Source organism: Exophiala viscosa, assembly GCF_022695815.1.
Source record: "Exophiala viscosa unplaced genomic scaffold EDD37scaffold_1, whole genome shotgun sequence".
Taxonomy (NCBI): Eukaryota; Fungi; Ascomycota; class Eurotiomycetes; order Chaetothyriales; family Herpotrichiellaceae; genus Exophiala; species Exophiala viscosa.
Window position 1 is genome coordinate 3,402,051 of NW_026944353.1, and position 24,716 is coordinate 3,426,766.

General features: G+C 52.3%; 12 protein-coding genes across 12 annotated transcripts; 4 read left to right on the top strand and 8 right to left on the bottom strand.

The window, feature by feature from the left end:
- Positions 1–136: 136 nt before the first annotated feature.
- On the bottom strand, positions 137–1,692 carry EDD37DRAFT_617649 (methionyl aminopeptidase). Its single transcript, XM_062815753.1, has one exon. It carries the CDS (start codon positions 1,611–1,613, stop codon positions 264–266), a length of 1,350 nt encoding a protein of 449 aa, XP_062675587.1. The 5' UTR covers positions 1,614–1,692; the 3' UTR covers positions 137–263.
- A 35-nt stretch (positions 1,693–1,727) lies between these two features.
- EDD37DRAFT_617651 (molecular chaperone DnaJ) lies at positions 1,728–3,158 on the top strand. The gene has a single exon (XM_062815754.1). The coding sequence runs from the start codon at positions 1,918–1,920 to the stop codon at positions 2,791–2,793; it is 876 nt and encodes a 291-aa protein (XP_062675588.1). The 5' UTR covers positions 1,728–1,917; the 3' UTR covers positions 2,794–3,158.
- Positions 3,007–4,183, bottom strand: EDD37DRAFT_645446 (voltage-dependent anion channel; the record flags this gene model as incomplete). The annotated part of the gene is made up of 5 exons (XM_062817630.1): positions 3,007–3,156; positions 3,202–3,704; positions 3,818–3,957; positions 4,007–4,080; positions 4,133–4,183. 5 exons carry the CDS (start codon positions 4,181–4,183, stop codon positions 3,007–3,009), a joined length of 918 nt encoding a protein of 305 aa, XP_062675589.1.
- Positions 4,184–4,380: 197 nt separating this feature from the next.
- EDD37DRAFT_65584 (asparagine synthase) lies at positions 4,381–6,822 on the bottom strand. Its single transcript, XM_062818786.1, has 3 exons — positions 6,761–6,822; positions 6,472–6,709; positions 4,381–6,410 (listed from the first exon to the last, which is right to left on the bottom strand). Exons 2-3 carry the CDS (start codon positions 6,495–6,497, stop codon positions 4,682–4,684), a joined length of 1,755 nt encoding a protein of 584 aa, XP_062675590.1. The 5' UTR covers positions 6,498–6,709; positions 6,761–6,822; the 3' UTR covers positions 4,381–4,681.
- A 649-nt stretch (positions 6,823–7,471) lies between these two features.
- EDD37DRAFT_604584 (SUMO-conjugating enzyme ubc9) lies at positions 7,472–8,045 on the bottom strand (the record flags this gene model as incomplete). The annotated part of the gene is made up of 3 exons (XM_062814750.1): positions 7,472–7,725; positions 7,775–7,959; positions 8,011–8,045. 3 exons carry the CDS (start codon positions 8,043–8,045, stop codon positions 7,472–7,474), a joined length of 474 nt encoding a protein of 157 aa, XP_062675591.1.
- Positions 8,046–8,473: 428 nt separating this feature from the next.
- EDD37DRAFT_558379 (alpha-1,2-mannosyltransferase) lies at positions 8,474–10,124 on the bottom strand (the record flags this gene model as incomplete). The annotated part of the gene is made up of 2 exons (XM_062813750.1): positions 8,474–9,770; positions 9,820–10,124. 2 exons carry the CDS (start codon positions 10,122–10,124, stop codon positions 8,474–8,476), a joined length of 1,602 nt encoding a protein of 533 aa, XP_062675592.1.
- A 146-nt stretch (positions 10,125–10,270) lies between these two features.
- EDD37DRAFT_65771 (uncharacterized protein) lies at positions 10,271–11,935 on the top strand. The gene has a single exon (XM_062818911.1). The coding sequence runs from the start codon at positions 10,463–10,465 to the stop codon at positions 11,498–11,500; it is 1,038 nt and encodes a 345-aa protein (XP_062675593.1). The 5' UTR covers positions 10,271–10,462; the 3' UTR covers positions 11,501–11,935.
- On the bottom strand, positions 11,807–14,109 carry EDD37DRAFT_65435 (phophatase 2C family protein). The gene has a single exon (XM_062818675.1). The coding sequence runs from the start codon at positions 14,004–14,006 to the stop codon at positions 12,114–12,116; it is 1,893 nt and encodes a 630-aa protein (XP_062675594.1). The 5' UTR covers positions 14,007–14,109; the 3' UTR covers positions 11,807–12,113.
- Positions 14,110–14,280: 171 nt separating this feature from the next.
- EDD37DRAFT_617672 (transcriptional repressor TCF25-domain-containing protein) lies at positions 14,281–17,197 on the top strand. The gene has a single exon (XM_062815755.1). It carries the CDS (start codon positions 14,381–14,383, stop codon positions 16,991–16,993), a length of 2,613 nt encoding a protein of 870 aa, XP_062675595.1. The 5' UTR covers positions 14,281–14,380; the 3' UTR covers positions 16,994–17,197.
- A 618-nt stretch (positions 17,198–17,815) lies between these two features.
- On the bottom strand, positions 17,816–20,262 carry EDD37DRAFT_645452 (uncharacterized protein; the record flags this gene model as incomplete). Its single annotated transcript, XM_062817631.1, has 4 exons — positions 17,816–19,613; positions 19,663–19,888; positions 19,936–20,095; positions 20,143–20,262. 4 exons carry the CDS (start codon positions 20,260–20,262, stop codon positions 17,816–17,818), a joined length of 2,304 nt encoding a protein of 767 aa, XP_062675596.1.
- Positions 20,263–22,115: 1,853 nt separating this feature from the next.
- Positions 22,116–23,499, top strand: EDD37DRAFT_65852 (uncharacterized protein). Its single transcript, XM_062818980.1, has 2 exons — positions 22,116–22,755; positions 22,805–23,499. Exons 1-2 carry the CDS (start codon positions 22,436–22,438, stop codon positions 23,304–23,306), a joined length of 822 nt encoding a protein of 273 aa, XP_062675597.1. The 5' UTR covers positions 22,116–22,435; the 3' UTR covers positions 23,307–23,499.
- EDD37DRAFT_65857 (uncharacterized protein) lies at positions 23,298–24,544 on the bottom strand. The gene is made up of 3 exons (XM_062818985.1): positions 23,811–24,544; positions 23,588–23,733; positions 23,298–23,534 (listed from the first exon to the last, which is right to left on the bottom strand). Exons 1-3 carry the CDS (start codon positions 24,287–24,289, stop codon positions 23,461–23,463), a joined length of 699 nt encoding a protein of 232 aa, XP_062675598.1. The 5' UTR covers positions 24,290–24,544; the 3' UTR covers positions 23,298–23,460.
- Positions 24,545–24,716: the final 172 nt, after the last annotated feature.

A 24,716-nucleotide genomic window follows, 5' to 3' on the forward strand; every position in this document is an offset into this window, starting at 1 on the left:
GTGCAAAAGCCGGAAGTCAGACAGTCTTAGTTTCGCTTTAAAGCTTGACGAGGCTGGCTTCTACATGCCCGCCAGTGATCAACATATTACAGCGATGTGTGGGGATTGCTGACCACAGGCAGCATTACGGGATAGATTTCTGGTACAAATGCATTTTCATTTATCATAAGCCCTGGGCTCTGAGGTCAAAGATTCTCATCGTATGAGTGAGTCTGTCAGAAGTCGACTTCGCGATTTCAGACACCTCTCTTGAAGAAGGCAACCTAGTAATCATCACCACGGCTAACGACCTCCTTGACCGTTGGTCTCAGCAAAATCGTATGCTCAAATTGAGCAGTGTAGCTTCCTTTGATATCCACCAACGGAGGATACGCCTCCACGATCCCTGACTGAACCAGGTTATTCAAGCCGAGCAAGTATTTGTCCTGTCCCAATCGGTCGAGATACCGCCGACACCACGGAAGTGTACCGAAGTTCTTCTTGATGACATTCAGTAGCGACCGCGCACTCTGCACACGCAGAGCCGTGTTTGGCGCGTCCGGACGTAAAGCATAATGGGAGACTTCGAGATCATCCACGACCTGACCGCGGCCGGTGGATCCGAAAGTCTCGATAGCAAAAATCTCTCCTTCCTCCATTTTCGTCTGATCGCCGCCCTTGACGATGGGCACCGATTTCCCGCCGTGGATACTGTGCTGCACGATGTCATGTCCATTCAGGTTGCGGATGGATTTGATTGGGTACGTCTTGCCATCCAATTCAAGTTCATACGACTCCATAGCCTCTTGAATGGCGGCACCAATATCACACACTCGCACGTCGATACCGGCCTCGCGAATGCCCGTGTTCGTAGCGTCCTTGACTGCAGCCAGAAGATTGTCGTACTTTGGATCGAATGTCATGGTGAATGCAGAGTCCACGATGCGTCCATTCACGTGCACGCCGAAATCGACTTTCATCACATCCTGTTCGCCCAGCACCCATTTGTTACCAGCATTAGGCGTATAATGAGCCGCGATGTGGTTGATGCTCAGGCCTGTCGGGAAACCCACGCCTCCTTTGATGTTGTCACCTTCTTCCAGACCCCAATGTCCGGTAAGAGCGCGAGTGCCGTTCTCGATACCTTCCGCGATCTCTGTCAATGTCTGACCGGGTTTAATGTTTGCCTGTGCCCACTTGCGCACCTGCCGGTGAACTTCGGCACCTTGTCGGTACTCCTGAAGGAAATCGTTGTTCATCCTGTCAAGATGACGCTTCTCTTCGTTCGTTGTCCGGTATGCATTGTCATTCTTGTATTCCACTTCCTCACCTACCGGGTACTCGTTCGGGAACAGTTGACTGACGAGCACACGAGGAGGGTCAGACTGGACTTTGGCAACACCGGGCTTCTTCTTCTTTGGTTTCTTTTTCTTCTTCTTTTTGGCAGCGCCATTGGCGGTGTTACCGTTGGCGCCACCTGCGGCGACCGCATCATCGTCTTTGTCGTCGTCCGACTCGTCCTGATCTGATAAATGGCCATTCGTGCCGTTTGTGCCGTTGGTCTGTGATTTGGGATCCGTACCAGCGCCATTGATAGCGAGCTTTGAAAGCTCGTCTGCCGCTTTGGCCGTCATCGTAAAGACTGGTCACCGAGAGACAGAAAGCTGAGTGTGTAAATCAAGCCAAAACGATTAAAAGGCGGTCTTTTCCTCGAGGAGACTTTTAGGCGGCAACAAGTGCCTGGAGTCGGCGGCAGCGGACCAATTGCGGGCGAGAGCCACCGCTATCCATTTGGGGCTTCTTACAACTCGCATCCTGCGACCCAAAAATTGAAAGACGTCACGCACTCGCACTCCTGTGCTGTAATCGAATTCTACCATTACAACCAATCTACCTCCTACCTAGTCAGCAGTCTCCTGCCCGTTACAAGCATGAGGGATGCCCTTTCGCCCGGCTTCTCTACCATTGCCAGGTGTACCTCTCCGCCGCGCGATCCCTTTTCTTCCTACGAAATGCTTGTTAGATGGAGCACGAGCACGCGGACGCTACTTCTCACAAACGCCTGCGGCACGACAGTCCGGTGATGCTCCGAACCACTATGCAGTACTTCAGATCAAGCAGAATGCTACCGCTGCCGAGTTAAAGAAGCAGTTCTATGTGCTTTCGAAAGAAACACATCCCGACAGGAATCACAATGACCCCAAGGCAGGAGAACGCTTCGCCCAGATAAGCGAGTCGTACAGCGTGCTGGCAAATCCGGAGAAGAGGAAGCGCTATGATCGAGATGTGATGCGCGTCCATACACACCGACACAGTCATGGCTCGCACTCGAGCCATCAAAGGTCAACATATGCCGGTCATCGTCCGGCCACCGGGCTAAGCAAGAGACGGAGCGCTTTTAAGGGCCCGCCTCCCTCTTTCTACGCACATGGGAAGCCTTCCGCGAACACGACGAACCAGGCTCATGCGAGTCAAGCTGGACCTCAGCCTCACATGGGCGGAACGTTCAACACAGGCGCCTACACAGAAGACGGCCGATTTGATCCGGCCTTCGATGCTCATAGCACCTACAAAACGCAGACACACGAGGACTATAGAAGGGCAAATAGACGTGCGGTGGAATTGGCTGCCGCAGAGGCATCCATCGAGGCCGATAATTTCTGGGGACGATTTATCGTCGTCTCAGCCATCATAGTCTTGGGTGTCTCTGTCGGGACCATTGTGGTGTCGATGGCGAACTCCCCTCGAGGCGGGCTTACTCGAGCAGACGGAAGTCGCAGAGACGGACCCAGGAACGATTGGACGAAAGGTTAGCAGGATTGTATCGATAGACCTTCAATATTGTATAAAGAGGGGCGCAATGGAGGACGAGATTCGCTTGTGGGATTGATTCGATCAACACAGGACCATGACGGTCGCCCATGAATCGCGATCACTAAAATGGCCAGATGCCATGTCTTCTTCTATGCCTCTTTGTACAATCTGATCCAGTGTGGCTACGGAAATACAGTTGAGTGGTGCATGCGCTTATCCCTCGAACGTGAACGACGCACCAACCTTGTGCGCAGCTTGGTTGAGGTTTTGGGTATCGAGCGAAGCACCGAGTCCAAGGGTGACACCGGTTCCGAGCTTGACGTTGTAGGCAAGGGCGGCGATACCACGGTCGTTGATTTTGGCCTAAACGGTCAGCAGGCTGCATTCTAAGTGAGGGATGGTAATTACCTTTGCGAAGGAGCTGGGGTCAAGCTTGTACTTCGTGGCGACCTCGAGACCGACGTTGCTTCCTGCTGTTGAGTCCCAGGTGGCCTTGGCACCAGCCTCCACCTCAGTGTTGACCTTGTGGTAGTAGCTGGCAGAGAAGATGGTCAAGTTGTTGGTGGCCGTTACAGCCGCGGCGTAGGAACCTTGGCTGTATCCTGCTGCAAGAGCATACTTTGTGATGGCGGCCTTGCCAACATCGTATCCACCTTCTGCGCCAATGAGGAAACCTTCATGACCAAGAGTGACGTCCATAGTGGCGGTAGGTCCCTTGAAGAGGTCGGTGAACAGACGGGTGTGGATGTTGGGTTGCTTGTAGAGGAGGTTGAGCTTGCCGCCATAGGTGCTCTTCGCGGGCAGGTAGTTGGTGAGGACTTCGGCCTTGAGACCCTTGGTGAGGTTGTCCTCAAGCTCGAGCTTGGTGTCGAGGCTGTTTGAGGTGGTCCATGTCTGGGTCAGGGTAAGACCTGCGCAAAGCTGTGTCAGCTATGCACGTGCGAAACGAGCGAACACCTGTGACTCAAACGGGAGTCCACCATCGCTCATGACACCGCAACAAGGCAGCGCACGGGAGTATTACCAGTTGCCTTATCGGAGTATTTTCCTTCAATCTTTCCTCTGCCGTTAATATGTGATATCCTGAAGTTTGATTGTGTTATCGTTGTGCTCACCGAGCCAGAAATAGGTCCATCGTGGGCGGACTTTCCCTTGACGTTGAAGCTGTTCAGATGATCAGCGCCGACCTCTGAACGGGCGAGGGGGAACATACGTAACGCCGTTAGGCGCTTTGGACTTGACCTCGAGGTTAGCGGCGGTGGTGTGGTAGAAGTCCTTGTTGAGGAGCTGCAAGGTATGTTAGAGCATTCAATGCGAAATCGGCAACCGTCTCTCTCACATCGTTCGCTGGCTTAGCGATATCGCTGAAAGGAACTGGAATGCCGGACATGATGACGGTTGTGGAAGATGAAGAGATCGAGAAGGATTGTCCAAGCGAGGAAAGGGGAGATCAACAGAGGATGTCGAACTTGAATAGTGGCAGCTTCAAAGAAAATGGCTCGGGGTGTTCGGGGGGAGATCTGTTTTGCATCGGCAGCTGTTCTATTCGTTTGGAGCCAATCACCCTGCATATTCCGAGAAGGTGGAATTTCTTCGGCAAAGCTGCCCCCTATGTCATCTTGACGCGTTCTTCGGCGTGCTTCTACGAAGCACAAGCGAAATGACACAGATGCGGACCGATAGCATTGATGCATACACAAGTGTTTACATTGCGGATGTACATACTCAAGTGTGACCTATGGAACCATTTGACGGTTTTGTTCACCCAACACATATACGACAACGCTATCTGCCACGCCAGAGATGGCCGCAAGCTTCCCCGTACATGGCTCTCGAATATGCCCCCGGACGCCAGCCAACGATGGTTATCGGATTGACAAAGCAGTGATCATGATTCCTTCCCGCTTTCATACTTCGCAAGATGTGTTGCGATCGCTCTTCCACTTGGGTCTGTTTGTTTCGACCACGTCGGCGTCCACCGCATGACCGTGGATGCGCAGTATGGCGGGAAGTGTTGGTCGAACATTGTGCGATACCAGTAGGCCTCTTTGGAATCGGGAATGTCGTCGCCCCATTCTGGTTTGGGGTTCTTCATCATTTCGTCCGTCACGTTGAGCTCAGCGTTGTCCTTCAAGGCGTCAATCCAGCCATATCCGACACCATCACTGAATTGCTCCTTCTGCCGCCACAAGATGTTGTCTGGCAGATACGGCTTAACATCTGGCTCGTCGGTTGTGTCGAAGGCCTTTCGGATGATGTACTTCTCGATTCTATCTTTGGTAATCATTTTCTCTGCGGGGTCAATATTCATGGCCACTTCCAAAAATTGCTTGTCGAGGAAAGGCACACGAGCCTCAAGACCCCATGCTGACGTCGACTTGTTTGCTCGCAGACAGTCGGACAAATGCAGGTTCTTGACTCTGCGAACGGTTTCCTTGTGGAATTCTTCCTTGTTTGGAGCCGCGTGAAAATACAGATAACCGCCGAAGATTTCATCACTGCCTTCGCCACTGAGCACCATTTTGACACCCATCGCTTTGATCTTTCGACTGAGAAGGTACATTGGCGTGGATGCGCGGATGGTGGTCACGTCGTAGGACTCGAGGTGATAGATGACGTCGGATAAAGCATCCAAGCCTTCCTGAATGGTGAAGGTCAAATCGTGGTGCTTGGTACCGAGGAATTTGGCCACTTCAAGGGCTGCTTTGGTATCGGGGGCGCCCGGGAGACCAATCGAGAAAGAGTGCAGTTGTGGCAGGAAGGTGACCGTGGTCAACTCTTCTTCATCGTCGATCCCCACAAGCTTGGAGCCTGTCTGGGGTGTATCGCCGTTGATCTCGCTGGACGCGCCGTTGGTTTGAGCGTTGATGACTGCTCTTTGACGAAGAGATTCCCGCTGCGCAATAGAGGCCGTCAAACTCGAGTCAAGACCACCGGATAGGAGGACACCGTAGGGCACTTCAGCCATGAGTCGCTTCAGCACCGACTTTTCCAGCGTCTTTCTGAGCAGCTTGTAGTCGATGGGCGTGTCGGGTACTTTGGTGGGATCCCACCACGAGGGCTGAAAATACCGAGTGAGTGTGTCTGTCTTCGAATCGTACACGTGACCCGGCGGGAATGCAATGATGTTGTCGCACACTGGTGCCAGTGCTTTCAGTTCAGAGGCAAAGTATGCAGCTCCTGGTGTTGTGCTCGAGCGGCCAAGGTAGAAGGAGGTAATACCGATGGGATCTCGTGCAGCAATCGTACGGTCATTCTTCTTGTCGTGCAGAACGAATGAGAACATGCCGTCCAGCTGGTTGGGGGCATCTATGCCGAACTGTTGATACAGCGGAATAATGACCTCGCAGTCACTATGCGTTTTGAAGTTGTAGGGAGTGTCCAAATGTTTGCGCAGGATTCGGTGGTTGTAGATTTCTCCGTTGACAGCCAAAGCAATGGTTCCTTCATCGTTGACCAAAGGCTGTGCGCCAGTGTCCACGCCCACGATACTTAGCCGTTCATGGCAGAGGATTGTGTTGTTTCCCACCCAGTTGCCCGACCAATCCGGGCCACGATGTCGGAGGCACTTTACGCACTGGAGTGCTTGGGTTTTGAAGGTGGCTATTGACGGATGGCTGCCATTGAATCAGTGGGCATGAACGCCAGAGGACACAGCTTAACGCATATATTACTCACCCATGGCACGCAAATATACCACACATGACTGCCCACGAGCTCCCGTACAGAAGCCTTCAGATTTAGAGAGTATGACTGTATGCAAGGTCTGGAAAAAGTGTGGGCGGCGTTGAGCGTGGGATAAATAAAAATAACGGCGCAGGGCCCGAAATTTTGGGAGCGGGATGACTCAAAAATGCTCCCACCAAACGCTTGACGCAGGTCAGCGCATCTGGTGATCCCGGAGTGTCCAGCCTGCCTAATGAAGATTAAGTAATTGTCAGTGAGAGCAGCCTCGACACAGACCTACCATGGTAGATTCACCGCCCCTCAACCCACCTCATTTGGGCCGGTTCCCGGCACGATACAAAAGATAAGGGATATCTTTCTAGCTGTTTGGTGGACCTCGAGCTCCGATGCCGCCACTGGGTCTACCTCACATCGTTACCAGACCAAAATTCATGTCTTCGGAACAAGACCACTTTTTGCCTCCATATGTCATATTTTCCTGCCTGCTTTTCCTATAGGGGCGAAGGATGTTCGGGCACGCGACTTTCTTACTATGTGTCTCTGTATTACCCTAGGTGGAAGCTGAATGGTGGAAGATGCTCGCCTCCAATTCTTGGGCAGCAAGACTGTCACATTGCGAAGCCTCGTGCAGCCAATATGCTGCAGACATCCGACTCCCCGCACGGCTCTTATGCACAGTGCACACAGCCTAACAGCACCCCCACGCTATCACCTTTCAGGCGCTTTGCGATCCTTGAAGCAAGAATGAAGCCTTTACCACAGCCGCGGCGTTACTCCGTAGTAGATCATTTGTTCAAGCCCGGGAATGTCGCCTCGATACGAGTATGTCCACGACGCCCGCTCCTCAATGAGACGTGCCCATTTCGCCCGAAATCCTCTAGAATCCTGTCCTGATACCCACTGAAACGCCGCGCTCGTAAATGCAGTTGTTCATCACTCATACCAGCCGATCTTCCAGGCATGCCATGTCTCCAAGGCCTCGTCCAACTGGCTATGGTGCCGGGTTTTCCTTGACTATGCTCCTGATCTTTCGTTCATAAGCGGCCCGGTCCTTCTTAAACAAATTATACGCATCGGCCTGAGCCGGCGATTCTGGGTTTGGGTCATTGAGCAAATCCTGGATACCAAGGAGGATCTGCTTGATTGTAATGGCTGGCTTCCAGCCCTCCTCTTCGTTGAGGATCGAGAGGCAGACAGTGCCCGAAGGGTAGACGTTGGGATGGAAGAGCGGAGGGACGAATTTGCCTAGATCATTATCAGAGTTGCTTCAGTGAGAAAGGCGAATTTGCCTCACACTTTGGTGGTTTTGTCGGATACTCATCAGGAAACGTGAGTGTCAACTTGAATAGTCCACCTTCCCATATAGTCTTCTCTCTTCCCGGAACTCCAACCTCCCAGTTCTTCAAGTCCACGACTCCATTGGCACCCCTCACGGGCTTCGCGAAGAAGCCAAATGGATGGTCCTTTCTCCACTGCTTTCTGGGCAGAGATTAGTGACTGCAAAACAAGGGTCTCGGGAATGAAAGCTACCTCTCCTCCTGTAGCCGGTTTAGACACAGCGACATTGCGGGAAGTGAAGACTGATGAGAGAAGGGTGATAGGGTTTGGTTCGTCAAGATGAGATGGTTTCGGTGGAAAAGATGGGTTTGCTTGAAGGAAGGAGGTAGATCGACAGAAGAGGCAAGGGAAAGAAGCGACTTTATGCGCAAGGCGCTGAGAAGCGGCAAACTTGGTAAAACAGAAGTGAACAAAGAGAGACTGTTGGAGAAGAGGCAACGAGAGTTGCGGCGAGGCTACGGCGGCGGCAATCACGCCAAGGCGCTACCAATCAACACGTGACATCGATTGGGACTTCTCTCTTTGATAGCCTGTCCTTGCCAGTTGAAGGGAACAATAGTGTTTGTCTCGGTGAGGTTTGACAAATTCCAAAGAGGGTATCATGTAGTCTAAAGGCTAAAGAGCGATGCCACAAAGCTTGCGTGATCGCAACAGCCTAAGAACGATTCGTAATGTGCATGTTCACCAGGGTTTCCATTTCCTCAACCCACTTTTGGGCGAAGACTGCTTCTGTGAACCTCTTCGTGCTTGCACGACCTCTTAAACGCATAGCATATCGTTCGTCCGGCGGGAGGGCTGCAACCTGACCAAAAGCTGCGGCAAACTCCTCAGCTGTTTCAGCGTGAAAGCCAACAGGCTTTCCCTCGTAAGGCACCACAATGTCCAGCTTTGGTCCTCCACTGTTGTGAACCACTGGGATCAGACCTGCCGCGAGTCCTTCCACATTGCCGATGCCGAAATGCTCCGAATACATTCCGTTCGTGGTGACACTTGATCTCTGCAAATATTCCAGGATCACCGAGAACGGCGCATCGCAGATGAATGTTGTCGCATCCTTTATTCCCAATTCGCGTGCTTCAAGTCGCAGTTTATAGATGTGCTTCTCGTCTGGTGTGTTGCTTCGCACAGACCCGATAAGAACGAGTCTTGGCTTGTCTTTCGCCAATTTGTGATGCTCGGCAAATGCCCGAAGGATAAGGGGGTGATTCTTCTCTGGCCGGAACTGTGCAATGTAGAGAATAATATTCTCGCGTCCTTTCTCGCTTTCTGGAGTTACCTCGATCTTGGCCTCTAGCTCCTCAACAGGACAGGGAGGATAGACGATGGCGCCGAATGTTGAGGATGCTGCCTTTGATCCCCAAAGCTGCCGTATATGGCCTTGTGTCCATGTGGAATTGCACATAACCACATCAATCTGCCTTCCAACCCAGCCATACAGCACCGCGAATGCAAGCCAGTAGTATCGCTTGATCTTGCCTCTCCACCCTGCTCCAGCTCCAGAATTGATGCCCTTTTGACCCGTGGTGTCATCCAGGCTTTCCAGCATATCGGTAGAGATCGTTGGATAGTGCACATAAGCTGCGGTGGGCACTTTTGGAAACAGAAATTTGCAAAACGCTACTGCAAAGGCATACCCCATAGTGTCGACGAATATATCCGGCACAAGGAGCTGAAAGGCATCATAAGCAAGGACCAAGGAGCCCAGTGACTGTCCTAATAAGGTGAAGTATGGGTAGGTGCTTGCGAGGACAAAGTACCGCCGAGATAAATAGAGAAACACCAACGAGTGTTCTTGCAACGTGATTCCGAAGCGAGTTTTGACGGTCGTTACCACGACGCTGCGATCGATGTCGTGATCGCCCGTGTAGACGGCACAGATGGCGTTGGGCCAGCGTTTCTGCGTGGCAGCAATAGCAGCCCATAGCACTCTTTCGCCACCACCTCCCGCATTGCTGCATGAGATCAGCAACGCGAGCTACGCGTACCTGCAGAATGACTCACCAAAAAGGATGGAAGAAGCCAACTATGCCCTCCCATTCATGGTGCATTAGCTTGCCATTGTCAGCCTTGCCAGCCTTCTCAACCTTCTCCCAACCATCTTCGCTATCTTGATGAGTTGGTCGTAGTCTGGTCGAGATGGCATCACGACCACGCCGAACTTTGGTTATGATAGCGGCCCTCCTGTCCTTGGATCTGGTTTGCAGAAACCAGCCCAGGCCCCGGATCAACAATCGAAGCAGGAGCAGCAAAATGAGGGGCAGAAGGGGCATTACCGCCAGAGCTGCCACGAAAGACGAGGCGGCCATTGCTGAATGATAGGCCAAAGCTCAACGAAGCACATGCTTTCAAAACCGTTGGCGGAAAAGAAGAGCAGACAAAACAATTCCAAGGGGGTCAAAACTGAAGTGTGAGATACGGTATCCTCTATTCTTACCAGCCAACAATGACGCACGGTTTTGGCATGCACTGGCCAACATGCACGCGTCGGTGTCAAGTCGGAGGCGCTGGGCGGAGAGCGTGACATGACTTGCCAAATTTCTCCGAGCGCAATCGAAAGCCGAAATACTGTCTGCACGACATTGTAACAATCTCCTCCGATCTTCCTTTTTGCGTGGTGTCAGCGCTCTGGTCGTGCTTGAGGTAGATGTTTCCTCGACGAGCTCTATCAACACGATGCCTCCGACATGCATCTATTGACAGCGCCCCAGCTGGAGGAATTCCCAGTCTGCGACCTCGAATTCCTCGGACGCCCGTCTTCAGATCGTTCCACTCGTCACGGCCAAATCGATTAGTAGCAGAAGCATTGCAGTTGTCGCAGGAGGCTTTCCAGGGAGTCCACTCCCTTACCGGGCTGCCGTGGTATCTTTCCATACCTCTCACAGCAACGCTCTTCCGACTTCTGTCACTACCTATACTTTACTTCACCAATAAAAGCGTACAGCGTGAACAAAAGATCGCTCCTATCCTGAAAGGATGGCGAGAAGCTTACAAGTGGAGGGCAAGGCTCCAATTTCCTGCCGGGGGAACAGAAGAGACTGCAAAAAAGGCTGAAGCCTGGGTCCAGAGTCAGTTGAGTGTGCGACACAAGTTACTGCAGAAAAGCTACAAGATTATGGGGAGTTGGTCCAGGGGCGCCCTTCAAATCTCCTTCTTGCCAATTTATATTGTCAATGCCGACGTTATCCGGCGAATGGCAGGTGATGAAAGAACATTGCTCTCATTGTTCACAAAAACAAACGGAAAGGTGGACACAAGTATAGTGCCTCCGGAGCCAGGTCTCCAGACAGAAGCATTCTCCTGGATTCCAACTCTGACCTCGCCTGATGAGCTGTGGATTCTGCCTCTGGCATTTGGAGCTCTTTCAGTGACCAGTACATGGCTAGCGGTTGGGAAGTATATCAAGACCCAACAAAGAACGATTACGGGCATGCCGCTTGGACCGATGAGGACGAGGCAGGTCGTGTACTTGCAGATATCCCAGTTCGTCATGGCGGCGTCATTCCTGTTTCCAGCCCTCATCATCATATGGGAGCTGCCAACAGCGGTCACTCTATACTTCATTGGCAGTGTTGGCACACAGCTGGTGCAGCGTCCGCTAGTCAGATGGCTCGTCGGCAACAAAAAGCCCATCGAGCCACTAGAAGCCCGGCTACCGAAGCTCAAAGGCGAAAAGGAGACGTGATGGGTTTGTCTAGAAATCTGGGCATCATCGCTCCAAACGAATCTATCTTCCTGATACAAGATTGCATTGCTTGCCAAAGATCACGCAAGTTGTACGATTTGAGCAGGTTAGTCAAGCGCAGCGCTGACAGCTACACCACCGCCATCACCATCAACACCGATCCAGACTTCTCAGATGTGAGGATCGCTCGATAGCGCTGGAGTGGACTTTGAGCTGGAGGTGAAGAAAGCAGCTCTTTCAGCATCCTAGGGTAATACCGGCGATTGAGGCTGTACGAAAAGGCAGCTATCACTCCCCACGGACGAGACGGGAGTGCGGTGAAAGGCGTCAATGAACCCTTTAGGATCGCACCAGATGCAATGACCTGCCCGAGGTGGTGTCAACGGTTCTGATAGGAACCCCCTGCATCATGTGAGTAGGGATCGAGTTCTGTCACGTCCGTCATTTCCTCAGGCGGCAGAAAAAGGTCGGTAGGCTGAAGGCGTCTTCGAACTATCGTTACAATACCACATCTATGTAGTCATAAGCACATCTAGTGCAACAAAACAATTTCAGACATACAGAGTCGCTCCGAAGTCTGTGTGACGACGGTTCAACTGTACCCCTGGTTTCGTCACAATTTGGCCTTCAAAGCTCCATTGTTTTCTTGGGCGGTTGCTTCACTGTTGATGACAACCGCACCAGTGTCCTCGCCCTCTCCAAAGAAGATGACTTCGACCGTCAAGTCGTCTCGGTATCGTCGACTGTAAGGACTCGGCAATGTGAGTAGCGCACAAACCATATCCTTGTCCTTTCCACCCAGCGCATTACGCACAAGATGTGTCGCCGCATTCTTGTCTTCGACAACGAATCTTCCGTTCTTTTCCGGTTTCACGTCCCACTGCTGCTGTCGTATGGGCTTCTCCCGATTCCCATCTTTGCCAGTGTCGATGCGGCCGGTCTTGTCCATGTTTCCACCTTTTTCGACCGGAAGGGTATCTGTATTTGTTGATTGGAACCAGGAAGTCAGCCAAGCCGTGTTCGAGTTCGAAGACTTCGCAGCCTGCTTATTCTGCTTTTCAATCCACTGCCCCACCAGACCAACCACTTCTTCGTTGGTCAACATCTCCCAGAGACCGTCCGTGGCCAAAACCACAAAGTCACCCTTCGAAGGCTCAATGTCTGTGCTCGTTACTACAGGCTCTGCCGTGACATAAGGTGGCGTCTTGAGAAGCTGATGCGGCGTACGTCCGAAGAAATGCTGTTTTATCCGGTCTTGCGTCTCGCGTGACCACTTGTAGAAGGCATCGCCAAAGGCACGGCTTGGTTCCAGGTTTCCGAGCACGCGGCCAGCTCTGATGACATATTCCTCACCAGGATGCTCCGCTCGCATCCGTGCTACTTCGTTGGGATTCGAACCAGTCTGATCCTCCGACAAAGGTGTGGCAAACCATTTTCCAGTCTGCCCATTTCGGCGTCCAAGCACAGCTCTGCTATCACCGGTGCAAGCTACATGTAGTGACTTGCTTCTGGAATCGTAAAACGAGAGAAGGGCGCACGAGCCAGACAGCGCCGGCGCCAGGATTTCAGCCGCGAGCCTTTTGCTTGGGTTCTTGTTGAGTTTGTTCACACTGTCAAGACAGATTTCGTTATCGAGCTTGAGAAAGGCAGACTTCAAAGCCTGGTCAATAGCTGCCGGAGGTGGGAATGGTGATTTGGCGTTCTCGAGGGCAGCTTTGTAGGTGCTGTTGAGTTCGCGTGCCGCAAACGAGATCAAAACCTGGCGCAATTTCGCTGACGTTGTCCAGCCTGAATGGCCATCGAATACCCCCCAAAACATCCAGTCAGAGGATGGAGCACCATCGGTGGCTGCCACAGTGTTCGGAACTTCGACAATCTTCTCAGCATGGTCATCCTCGATAGGGTCATTGCTTGGTAATTGGACCACATCATATCTGACAACACCACGTCCTCGTCCTACAAGGAAGGACTGTTCGTTCTTCCTTAATTTGTCTGTGGCTTGTTCTGGGGTCATCATCTCGAGGACTTTTCTACCGTAATCATCCGTATCTTTCGCGAGCGGCCCTTCACCAACAATTGCCCCTGTGAAGAACTGGTCGTTATCGACGACCAGGGCCTTCCGGTTTGCTTCTTGTCCTGCCGTTACAGGTGCTGGCGTAGTAGGTTCTGCAGTAGGCGAGGCGATATCTGGCTTCGTGCTCAAAGTCCTTGTAGGTGTTACTGATACCTGCGAAGTTGGGTTGCGGAGCAGTTGCTCTGACCCATCACCCCTGTAGGCGTACCACGCTCCAAGCGCCCCGAGTGTGCCAACGAACGCAAGAGGTAATTTCGGAAAACGCATGGAAGCCTGCAATGGTTGCCGAGATGTGCTATATCTTCGTATAGCTGTGGAAGGATGCGCAGGTGCCACTACATGGCCGGACGTCGAGATGGATGTCTTGTGAAGAAGCTTGCGAAAGGCGGAGCGTCGAGCCGTACGGAGGGCGACAGCAGCCGCTCGACGCATTGAGGCGGTAGAAGTCAGGGGATTGAGGCTGACGGCATGAGAAGAGGTTGGCAGAAACGAAGGAGATACAGTAGTTTGAGTGTGGATACTGGATTCATTCACGAGCCATCATGGACATTTCTGTTCTAAGTTAGGGGCTTGAATGCCGCAGGCGGAGGCAGCCTTGAACAAAAGACAGCCAACCGGAGCTCGCACAGCCGTAGGCACTACGTCTAGGCGTCTTCCCCACTAACAAATAACGCCCGCAATAGTTTATACTGTACATGCGTCACTGCTTGTCATCAAGCCCTCGGAAGAATTTATGTCTGCCTCGCAAAATATCCTCACACGACCCTCACTGTTGTCCTCCCTAGTTCGCCTTTGCACCATACAAAATGTCGTCGAGGGCTCTGCGCAAATTGCAAAGAGAGCAGGAGTTACAGCGGCAGGTCGCCGCCGCGACAAAAGCATACGAAGAGGCGGAGGAGTCAGAGGAAGATGAGCCAAGCCAGGCTCCGGCTATTTCTAAGCCTGTCAATGCCTTCGACATGCTAGAGGGCGTTGAAGACGGTGATGAAGAGTCAGAACCAGAACAACCACAACCAAACACACATCCTTCCACCTCAGAGCCTCCAGCGCGCGAGGATTCTCGCCTGGCTTCAACACCCTCTTCGAAATCGAGGAAGAAAAAGAAGAAAGGCAAAGGGAAGGCTAAGGGCAAGGCAAACACCAATGAGTCTACGCGACAGAATGAAGGCTCTGGAGACGAAGTCGACCGAGCACTGAGAGAACTGGCGGCGAAGAACAACAAGGGCAAAGGAGCACCCACCGACTCTCAAGATGCCTCTACCTGGGAGAGGACTGCCACCAAGTTGCTTGCCATCGAAGAGAAGAACCTGAACCCCGTCAACGAGATGAAGAGTCTCTTTGGCAACATTGCCTTGGAAGGCCAAGAAGCGAGGTCGAGTCCACGCAATCAACGACGACGCGACCAAAATCAGCAAGGGGGTGTTGATCTGGCAACTGCACTGACTGGAAGATACTGCGTCGCCAGCAAAGGCAAGGAGCTGGGTGCTCTTGCACATCGGCGAAATGTGTTCGTACAAGGAAGAGAGGAATGGCCACTGGCTACAAGTGGTGGCTTGAGTATGGAAAATATTCCCGATCCAGAATCCTTCGAAAAGAAGTACAACATCGTACACAACAACCTCTATCAGGAGACTCAGGCTCACTTCCGCATGGTGGTGGAATCCATGGATCCGCAACGAATGATTGGATTGCTCTCCATGTATCCGTACCATATTGCAACTCTGCTACAGGTCTCCGAAATCGCAAAGCATCAAGGCGACCACGCGGTGTCAGGGGATTTGATCGAGCGGGCATTGTTCTCGCTCGGGAAGTCAGTGCACAGCTCTTTCCCTGCCTCGCTACGAAATGGCATTGCACGAGTACCTTTCGACAAGCCTGCCAATCGAGAATTGTATCTCGCAATATGGCGCTACATTAAGAACCTCGAAATGAGAGGAACGTGGCGAACAGCTTTTGAATGGGCCAAAATTCTCCTGCAACTCAACACACTGACCGATCCTTATGGAGTCACGTTAATGATCGATCAGTTTGCCCTTCGTGGGCGCCAGCACTCCCAACTGATAGCACTATGCTCGGACGATGGGTATGGGCCCGCATGGGATTTCCTATCTAACATTCAAATATCACTCGCATTGGCTTACCAGAAATCTGGCAAACCACGCGAGGCGAGGAGGCAATTAGCCATCGCCATTCACAAATACCCTTACATTCTCTCCGCTCTTGCCACGGCTCTAGACATTTCACCTCTTCCGAAGTCGTTGTGGGCGAAACTTCCCTCTACCGACGCCGAAAAACTCCACACGGAGCTCTATGTCACTCGAGCGAAAGACCTTTGGAACACCCCGGAGACAATTAGTCTGCTGGTGGAAGTGGCAGAGACACTACCACATTACAGCGCTGACATCGCCGCGGCGCCACCAGCACCAAAGCTTGAAGTCTCCCTCGAAGAAGCGCGTCATGTGATGCTTCTCGAGATTCCGGCATTGATCGCATTACTTCCAAGGCGATTCACCAATATGCGGACGTCATCCTCTGATGTGTTACCTCCTCCAGATTCACTTTCAGATTTTGTCGCCCGCGCTCCAGGAGAGAACCCGTGGGGAGACAATACTATGCAAACCATCTTCAATGCTGCGGGAGCAACCGCAGGAGCCACAGGAGGGTTGCTACAAAGAATCATGAACTGGTTTCAGACTCCCGCAGGACCCAATGACCATAGTGGCGTGTCCGAGGGCGAAGCGGCCATGCGCAATCTGCAAGATCAGCTTGGAGGAGACATTCCACCAGAGATGATTGAGCAGCTTCTGCAGATCCACTTGGACGACGCAGGCCAGGACCTTGAGCTTCCAGAGGGAGTCACGCCCGCTGGGCTCGGCATGGCCGGCGGCTGGGACTATTATCAGGACGCAGAACAGAACAACTCGTCTCTAACGGATAATGACGAGGACGACAGCATGCCAGAGCTGGAGTCAATCCCAGGCGAAGAGCCAACAGCAGCACCCAGCATGCCTCGAAACCCGCATGCCGCCATGGTCGAAGAAGACGAGGACGAAGACGATGCCCACCCGTTGTCTGTAGCTGCTGGACGCGCAGTACTACGGCACGCTGACTCCGACTCTGAAGACGAAGATACCTTGCCCTCTCTCGTACCTGCCCCTGCAGCTCCAGCCACCTCATCTCGGCCAGCACAACCGGCACCGCAGACCTCGCCCCCAGAGGATTGGAGTGATCCACAACGATTGCAGCGTTGGCTCTTGACTACGGGTCTTACGGACCTGCAGTCCAAACCCGAGACTCTGGCTCTCTATGTCTCCCGTCTCAAGACTTTACGTAAGTCTCAACAGGACTGGGTGGTGAGCATGGTACGGCAGCGCGCTGGGGCGAGTATCGAGGCCAAAGTTTGGGATGCTTTGTCTTGAGCTTGAAGTTTGGGCTTGAGCTGGGTCATTCACGTGGAAAAATAATGACGAAGGAGGCTATCTGCTCTGAGCTTCTGGGCAGGATGCCTTGCAAGACCGATAGATACCGTCTGAAGACACGGTCCGAGTGTATCTGCTCTCGCAGGAAACATAGATGGATAGATAGACAATACCATGTCCTACCATGAACTCGTCCACCCACTGCGTATGCCGCTGATGCCGTGGTTTCTGTCCGAATGTGTTCATGCAATCCTGCTGTCCAGATGTAGACATCAGTATCTCGATGTTCGTAAGCTGTGATTAGGTCTCCCGTAGAGGGCAAGGAAGCTGCTACGACGTAGTGAACTTTCGATAGATGCTTTACAATTGCAATGGTTTGTCGATCAGCATGTTGCACACTTTTGGGTACTTGATGTGATTCCGTAGCTAGGTACAGCGCGAGCGCTTGCCACCACTTGCCCCTGAGCCCTGAGGCAGGGATCGCGTGTTTTCCATGAGCTATCTAAGCCTATGGGTGACTGTTCTTCTCCCCAGCACTGAATGATAACTCCTAAAGGTATCCATTGTCAGAGCAAGCGCAAAGGCTGATCCCGGAGTCACGATGCTCCTCAATGGCGCTATGGCATCCTCAGTCATTGGCGATGGAGACTTTTGGACCTATTTTCGCACAGCATGTCCGAATGCAGTATCGGTACCTTACTCCCGAACGTCCACGGTCGGTAACGAACGAGCAATTGTGGTAGTGGTCAAATCAATCAAAAAGAAAGTACTGCTCTGCTGAGCGGAAAGCAGGATGTGACGCATCTATCGTCGTTCCCGTACTCACAACTTCTTTTCTGCGTTGAGCTCCTTTGCAGTAGAAGAGGACACTGCACCTGCAGCTTCCAAATCAGCCAGAAGCAAGGCGTACCCTGGTCCAGGTGCGTGGTATTTTCGCTGTGGTGCCGGTCTGTGCGGTGGCTCATCATGAGTTGGTCCGTTTGCGGCATAAGTGGAAATACGACCGAAGATACGGCGGTCACCAATGATGCTGTCTGTCGCGGACTGCGCTGTGGTGGGAGCAGCGGCTTGAGGTGTACCTTTTGACTTGACGATCGGTACAGCCTTGGAAGCATGAGCTTGGGTACCATTGGACGGTTTTGGCTGCAAGACGGATGGCTTAGCAGGCTCGATTGGTGTAGCCCACTTCGATACTATTGTATTGACTGTATTCGTGGTCTTAGTCGGCTTTGAATCTGTACCAGCTTGGCTGGCCAGATGCATGACGGATGGTTTAGCGTTCTCTTCTGGAACAGCCCACTTTGAGATAATCGTATTGCTGGTGACCGTAGACTTGCCTGTCTCAGGAGTCGAGGAAGCTTGTGTGGCAGTCCGAGCACCGGAACGTGGAATCGCTGCAGCACGCACCGCGGCAACCAAGACCTCATCGAGGGTTCGTGGTGAGGCTCGCACAGGTGGTTCAAATGGTTGATCTGTCGAAGTTGGGTTCGCATGTGCTTGTACCTTGACCTCTTCGGTGACTGGTTCACGAGGGCTGAATGGGTTCATCATGCCGGTGGACTTGGCCATCCTACTCGACTCGACCTCGCACGAAGGAAGCAAAGATTCTGTACGAATCTGGTTGCTCAATGGATCAAGTGTGGTGGCGGCAGGGCTCACCAGGGGGCTGACATGCAGGTGAGGGCCAGCATCGACTGTCGTGTCCGGATTCTTCAGGGATCCTTTTAAGGCCAGGAGCTCGGACTCTTGGACATATCGAACACCATTGATAACGACAACATTCTTGTCGTTGTCCGCCACAAGAACATCTGCTGCGACATCTTCAGGAACAGGTGAATCCATCAGGCTACCGGACTGGGATGATGCGTCAACTGGACTTGTAGCGGTCAGAAATTGAGTATCCACGGTCGAAGGCTTGTTCACAGGTGCACCCTCGATACCCAGCCCAACAAGAGCGTCTGCAAGTGCATCAACATCGGCAATCTGTGGCACAGGTGCTTGACTGGCAGCAGATGGGGAGAAGCCAGAGAGTGCTGCGGGACTTGGTTCACCGTCGGTATGCGTTGATACATGTCCTGGAGCAAGCGTACCACTCAGGGGAAAAGAAAATTCGGTGACAGGGACTTTGCGAATCGTGTCGATATTGGTGTCAACGCTGTTGGTTGGTGCCGAGGATGGTGGAGGAGGACCCTGTGTAACAGTGGCGCTTGTTGTGAGATTCACTTGAGCTTGTACTGGCTCCGTCGCCTTAGGCCCAGGGGATATCAACTTCATGACTGATGACATGAATGTGGACGGATCTACAAGGTATTGACCTGCGATCGCAGGACGAGGGCGGGCTGCGGTGCTGCTATCCACAGCCGCAGTGACGGTATTTTTCCTCGCGGGAGCTCTGGACGGACCAGCTTGCCCAGGGAGACTTGTGCTTCCAGTCATTGGTTTATGAGTTTGAATTCCTTTCTTAGGTGTTGCTTGACTGTCAGCATTGGTGAAAGCCGGGGTGCCTTGCAGTGCTGGAGGGGGCCATGGTCGCGCTTGGGTGGCTGCGCCACGTCTCTTCTTCGAGGTCGAAGCAGGGAGCACCAATGGGGCTTTGAGGGTATGAGTCAGCGGTGGTGGTCTTTGACAATTAGCAACAGGGTCAAGTGATAGAAGACAAAAGCTAATACCTAAACCCTTTCGCATGGGAGGTACCACCGACCATACCACCGAACTTCTGAGCAGAACCTTTCGGTCGGTCGTCGTAAGTATCATCCAATGTAATGGGGCGTCCGAGTCTGCTGCTGTCCGCCTTCAAAGCTGCCATGGTGTTGAAGCGGTGCCCACCCCCAGTCATGCCGCCTATCAAGCCATCTCCTGAAGCAGTCTGCTGCGCTTCCTCAGTGTATTTCCAGTCTGAAGCAGCTGTCAGATGCATATTTGTGGAAGGACGCGCTACCTACTGTTCCACTCGTTCAGCTGTGCCTTATTTTCTTTGACCACTTTCGCCTCTTCTGTGTTTGGGATGTCGCACTGGCGAATGAGTGGAAGATTGGAGGTCACGATGCGGTTGCTGTAATCACTCGTCTTAATGAAGTTTGCGGTTGCCACTCCTAGATCGGCCTGGGAGGACTGTCAGCGTCGTTTGAGGTGATCATGTGCGTACATACCTCCATGATCTTCTTCTTGTCATGCTCCTTCTTGGTATTGGGCGACATTGGTTCCAGGCCATAGCCAGAATCAGAGTCGTCATCTTCAGCCGCGACCTGGCGACGGCCACCGCGTGGCATGATGGTGACGTACAGGTCACAGGCGCTTAAAGGCCCCGAAGATCTCTTGTGATCGGACGCGAGGGAAAGGCGGATGAATATGAGCCACCTGTTCTGTTCGGTTAGCAAGTTCAACTAGTTTGTTCCAATATGGCTCACCCTTTAGTGATAGCACCACGATTTAGCCAATGAGGTGGTAAGAACGGAAAGCGCAGGAGATTCCCATGCTCGAAGGGTAATGGAAGGAGAGACAATCGCCCAGAGTTGAAAACTAGAGGGCGATGTAAGAAGGTGGGAGAAAACACCAGGAAATGTTGCAAGCAAAAGAGGTCAACCTGATCCTCTAAGAGAAACTTGGCAGATGATCCCCCAATCCTGATGAGTGACAGAGACTGCGCAGAAGTGGGCGAGGGGTAGTAGCCAGCGCGAAAGGTGGTTGTTCGCGAAGGAGGGTGGAAGGAGCTCAACGCTTGCGAGAAACGTCTGCGAGGGACGAAGTTTGTGCACAATTCGCGAGACAGTGGCAGACCCCGAGATACAAATCACAGGACAAGAGGTTGTCGAGGAGACAGTTCAAGCTGAAGCAGAGGAGAGAGTGAGAGCGTGTAGGAAGAACAACGCGATCGAACAATGTTTGACGAGAAGGAGGAGATTCAAAGCTTGAGATGAGTTGACAATTTGTACCTATGCTCAGCCTTGCACTTGGGCCTTGGACGACAACTTTGCACACTGTAAACTGCACAATGCACGTCTGACAATCATAAACAGTCTGTCAACCTTCACCCAGTCAGCTCAAGTCCTTCCGGTTGAAAGCATAGGATGTAAGTCACAGCTAGCTACTCATCAGCGTGCCATCAACACTAGTCGCGATCCAACGTGCCATCTGCTTCTTTGCTACACGAGACACTGCGTTTTGCTATCGTCTTTGAGCTCCCTTCGCTCGCCGTAGCATTCAACCCTTCGTTTTGTTCGTCGGCCACACCGGTCAAGCCGGTCGTCGACCTTTCTTTTTACTTACCCTGGATCGCTGGCTTGCCACTTCTGCTCTAGAAACACTGCAATGAGCTTATCAAGCAAATAAAGGACAATGTCACCTTGAAAGAAACACATTTGTAACCTTTTTGGTGGGCAAGGACCTGCACACTCTCGTTTGAAAGGAACACCTCACACCTTTGAGAGCAGCTAGCCTCGCAACAACTAGTGCGCACCATTTTGAAGATACAGCACGTCCGGGCACACGAGACTTGATATGCATCACAGGCGTTGAGATCAGGGTCAATGCAAAGAAGCAAGGGATGGATCATGGATGATGTTGAGAAAGAGATGATGCCGGAAGACTGAATCCGGACGGATCCCAATTGGTATTAGCGTCGCCGGCTCAGGGAATCTGTCAGTCTGGTGGAGCTCAAAGCCTCAACTGTGCCTGAGGCTTGATCATTTTTAGAAAACCCCCAGCATCATGACCTAGGCCACCGATATACCCAGATTCCGACACGAGTTACGGAGTACGAATACGGATATTCATCTGCAGTTCCTTGTCTCTCGGAATATAAAGGGTATAAGTTTGGCCGGTGATGCACAGAACTCCAAAGGAGAGCAGATGAGCTCCTTGTTCAACAACAAACCGTAATCCAATCGCTTCTCCGCACTTTGGACGCTCAGCGAAGGGTCCTGCAGCTGGACCGTCTAAGTAACACACCGCCTGGGAACTGGGCGAATTAAACTGGATCCGGATGTGAGGAATGGCCTGATAGTGGCCGTGGCGGAGCTCCTAGTGGCCCGTTGAGGCCGCTTAGGAACTCCCCAACCCAGGTCATCAGGGAAGCACTGAAGCTATGACTATTACGCGGGGTCCGAAGCTGCATTATCGTGCTCAACAAGTAGAACACCGAACATCAATAACTCCGTACGACGATAAAGCACTTCCTCCTCCCTTGTCATCCCTCAACTAGCAATCTATCATTTCCGAAGAATCCCGTACTGTTCTCTATCTCTTTCGGTCACCGCTATTTCCACAGAGCACCTCAGCCCTCGCCCAAGTCGTCCAAGCCAACTCCCTCTCTTTTCTACCATATTTACCTGCGCCTATCCTATGAACCCATCTCAAGACTACATTGACCACAACATCTTCCACACTATCCATTGATACCCACAGTCTTGTGTCTCAACTGACGCCCAAATCATACTTCACATCATGGCAGCTCCTCGCGCGTCCTCTCTCAAGGCTCTACGCAACCTCCAACGGTCAACCGGAGCAACCCCCGCCAAACGAGGCCTTCATATCACCGGCGTCCATGCCTCACCTCGCCTCGTCGATCCTACTCACAAGACTACCTATATGCCATGGAACTTGCAAGATCTCCGTCAAGAGTGCCAGAAGCGTACTCTCTCGGCGTCGGGAACGAAACATGAGCTCATTGATCGCCTTGCTGGCCATGACAGCTTGCAGGCAAGAGCTTTCTCCATTGCCATCAAGCGCATTGCCATTGAACAGACCAAGAAGCCTGTCTCAGGGTATGTTTTGTGACTCTTCCGGTTGTGTGTCGATCTAACAGATTTACAGCCCATCCGGGACCACGCCTCAGCGACACTTCAACACCTCACATGAGTTGAAGGCTGTTCACGACTCTTCCACCATCGACTTCGCATACCTCCCGAGACTGTTCGAGGATTCCTATGGTCCTAAACTGCCAGAATTCCGAGTTCCAATCCTCCCCCACGTCTCTTCGGGACAAGCCGAAGCAGTGTTGGAGAAATACCCGGAGCTCGACTCGGCTGCTGGTGGATATCAAAGCACTCAAGGCCATGAGACAATCATGAAACCAGAAGTTTCGGCTGTTGGTGATGTGTCGAGCCCCGCAAGCGCAATGAGCGACTTGCATGATGGTCACCATGACACAGAAATGTCGGTTGAGATGCTTACTTCCTTGACCGAGACGGTGGGCAAGAACGCAAAGCAATTCGTGGACATGGTCAAGGACAAGGATGAGCAAACCATTCGCAAGATCTGGTCCGGCTTTCTTGACGACTTGTTCGGCAGCTCACAGAAAGGAGCCAAGGCATGAGCTTGAGCTGTCTCGTTATTAGTACTTTCCCTATACTGGTGGGTTTACACCTTAATGATAGCGTATAAGCAAATGCAGGTACTGCCGTGAAGAGGTCCCTGGCAAATGTCATGATTTTGCGCTGTTCATTCGGCATCCCAGAGGTCGGAATGTCTTAGACATCAGCTTTGTGTAGGATTTCAGCCTTCTCGGTGGAGCTGTAACTGGAAGACGCTTGTTCTATACGTGCTGTCTCATGTAAGCCTGCCGTCATCTGCTTTTGGCGGTGGTCTCATGCGTACTAGGCAGTAATGCTGCGACAGGCGCGCCCTCGGGTGCGTCTTCGACAAGCTGCCTCATTTCTGCAGTCGCTTCTTCGCTCACGCCCACCTTCTGTGCAATCTGCTGCAAAAGGGCATGCTGGAGTTTCAAGTCTCGGTGCATTTGCCTGTTAGCAAAGAAAAGCAGGTAAGCAAAGACCCCACGCCAGCGTGCATCGTTCTCGGGAATAAGATGAGTACATACTCTTGTGTGATGCCGTCCAGCAGCACACTGACGTCCTCTGTGGCTTGAGTTGCAGCCTCTAGCAATTCGTGCAGTTCTCTTTGCGTTATGGCAAACTTGCCTCGCTGGCGAACCCGCGTCGCTACACCGCTGTCCGGATCGTAGTTTAATGCCATGTCCAAGCGTCGCATCGCCGATCCTCCAGTATCAAAGCGGTGCTGCAACAGGATTTTGAAGTCACCATTGATATCACCCCCAGCCTTGAGTACGTCCTCGTACTCGTTGATCATCAGCTTCCAGCGCACGTAATTGGCGTACGCCGTGTCCATCAGCTTGCGCTGCTCGACGTCAGCGGAGCGAATGCGCGATAGATAGATCCAGGCAGTTGCGAGCACGGCGTAGACGAATGTCAGGATCCCCATTGTGTTGCCTGTGGTCGAGTAAGCAGAATCGCTGCATGATAATTGTGGATTGCAGTTGCATGCTGGACATTGTGACATCTTGCACCGACCACAGTGTTTGACTCTGGGGAAGGGATTGGGTTTTGGAATTTCTTCAAGTCGGAGATATAGCAGAGACGATAAGGTTTCATGCCTTCCTATAACGGCACATCCTCTGATTCGGCACTCCTCCAGTACCCCAAAGGTGACCAGGGATTAACCCAGAAGACCCCATCCCATCGAGACGAAGTTTTTCCTCTGAAAGACCTCTGAGTGACAACGTCTTATGAGATAGGTATGTTTCCCCAGTATCGAGGCAAGATTTTCTCCGATATGAAGTCTAACGATGGAAGTCTACCTCCCGTCATCATGTCAATACAGTTGGCATTGGAAAGCAGCACGAAAGCACAACACTGAGCGTTGATCAATGCTCGCTACCAAGATGAGTTGCTCCGCATTGTACCCTCCGTCACTTTCTCCAAAGCAC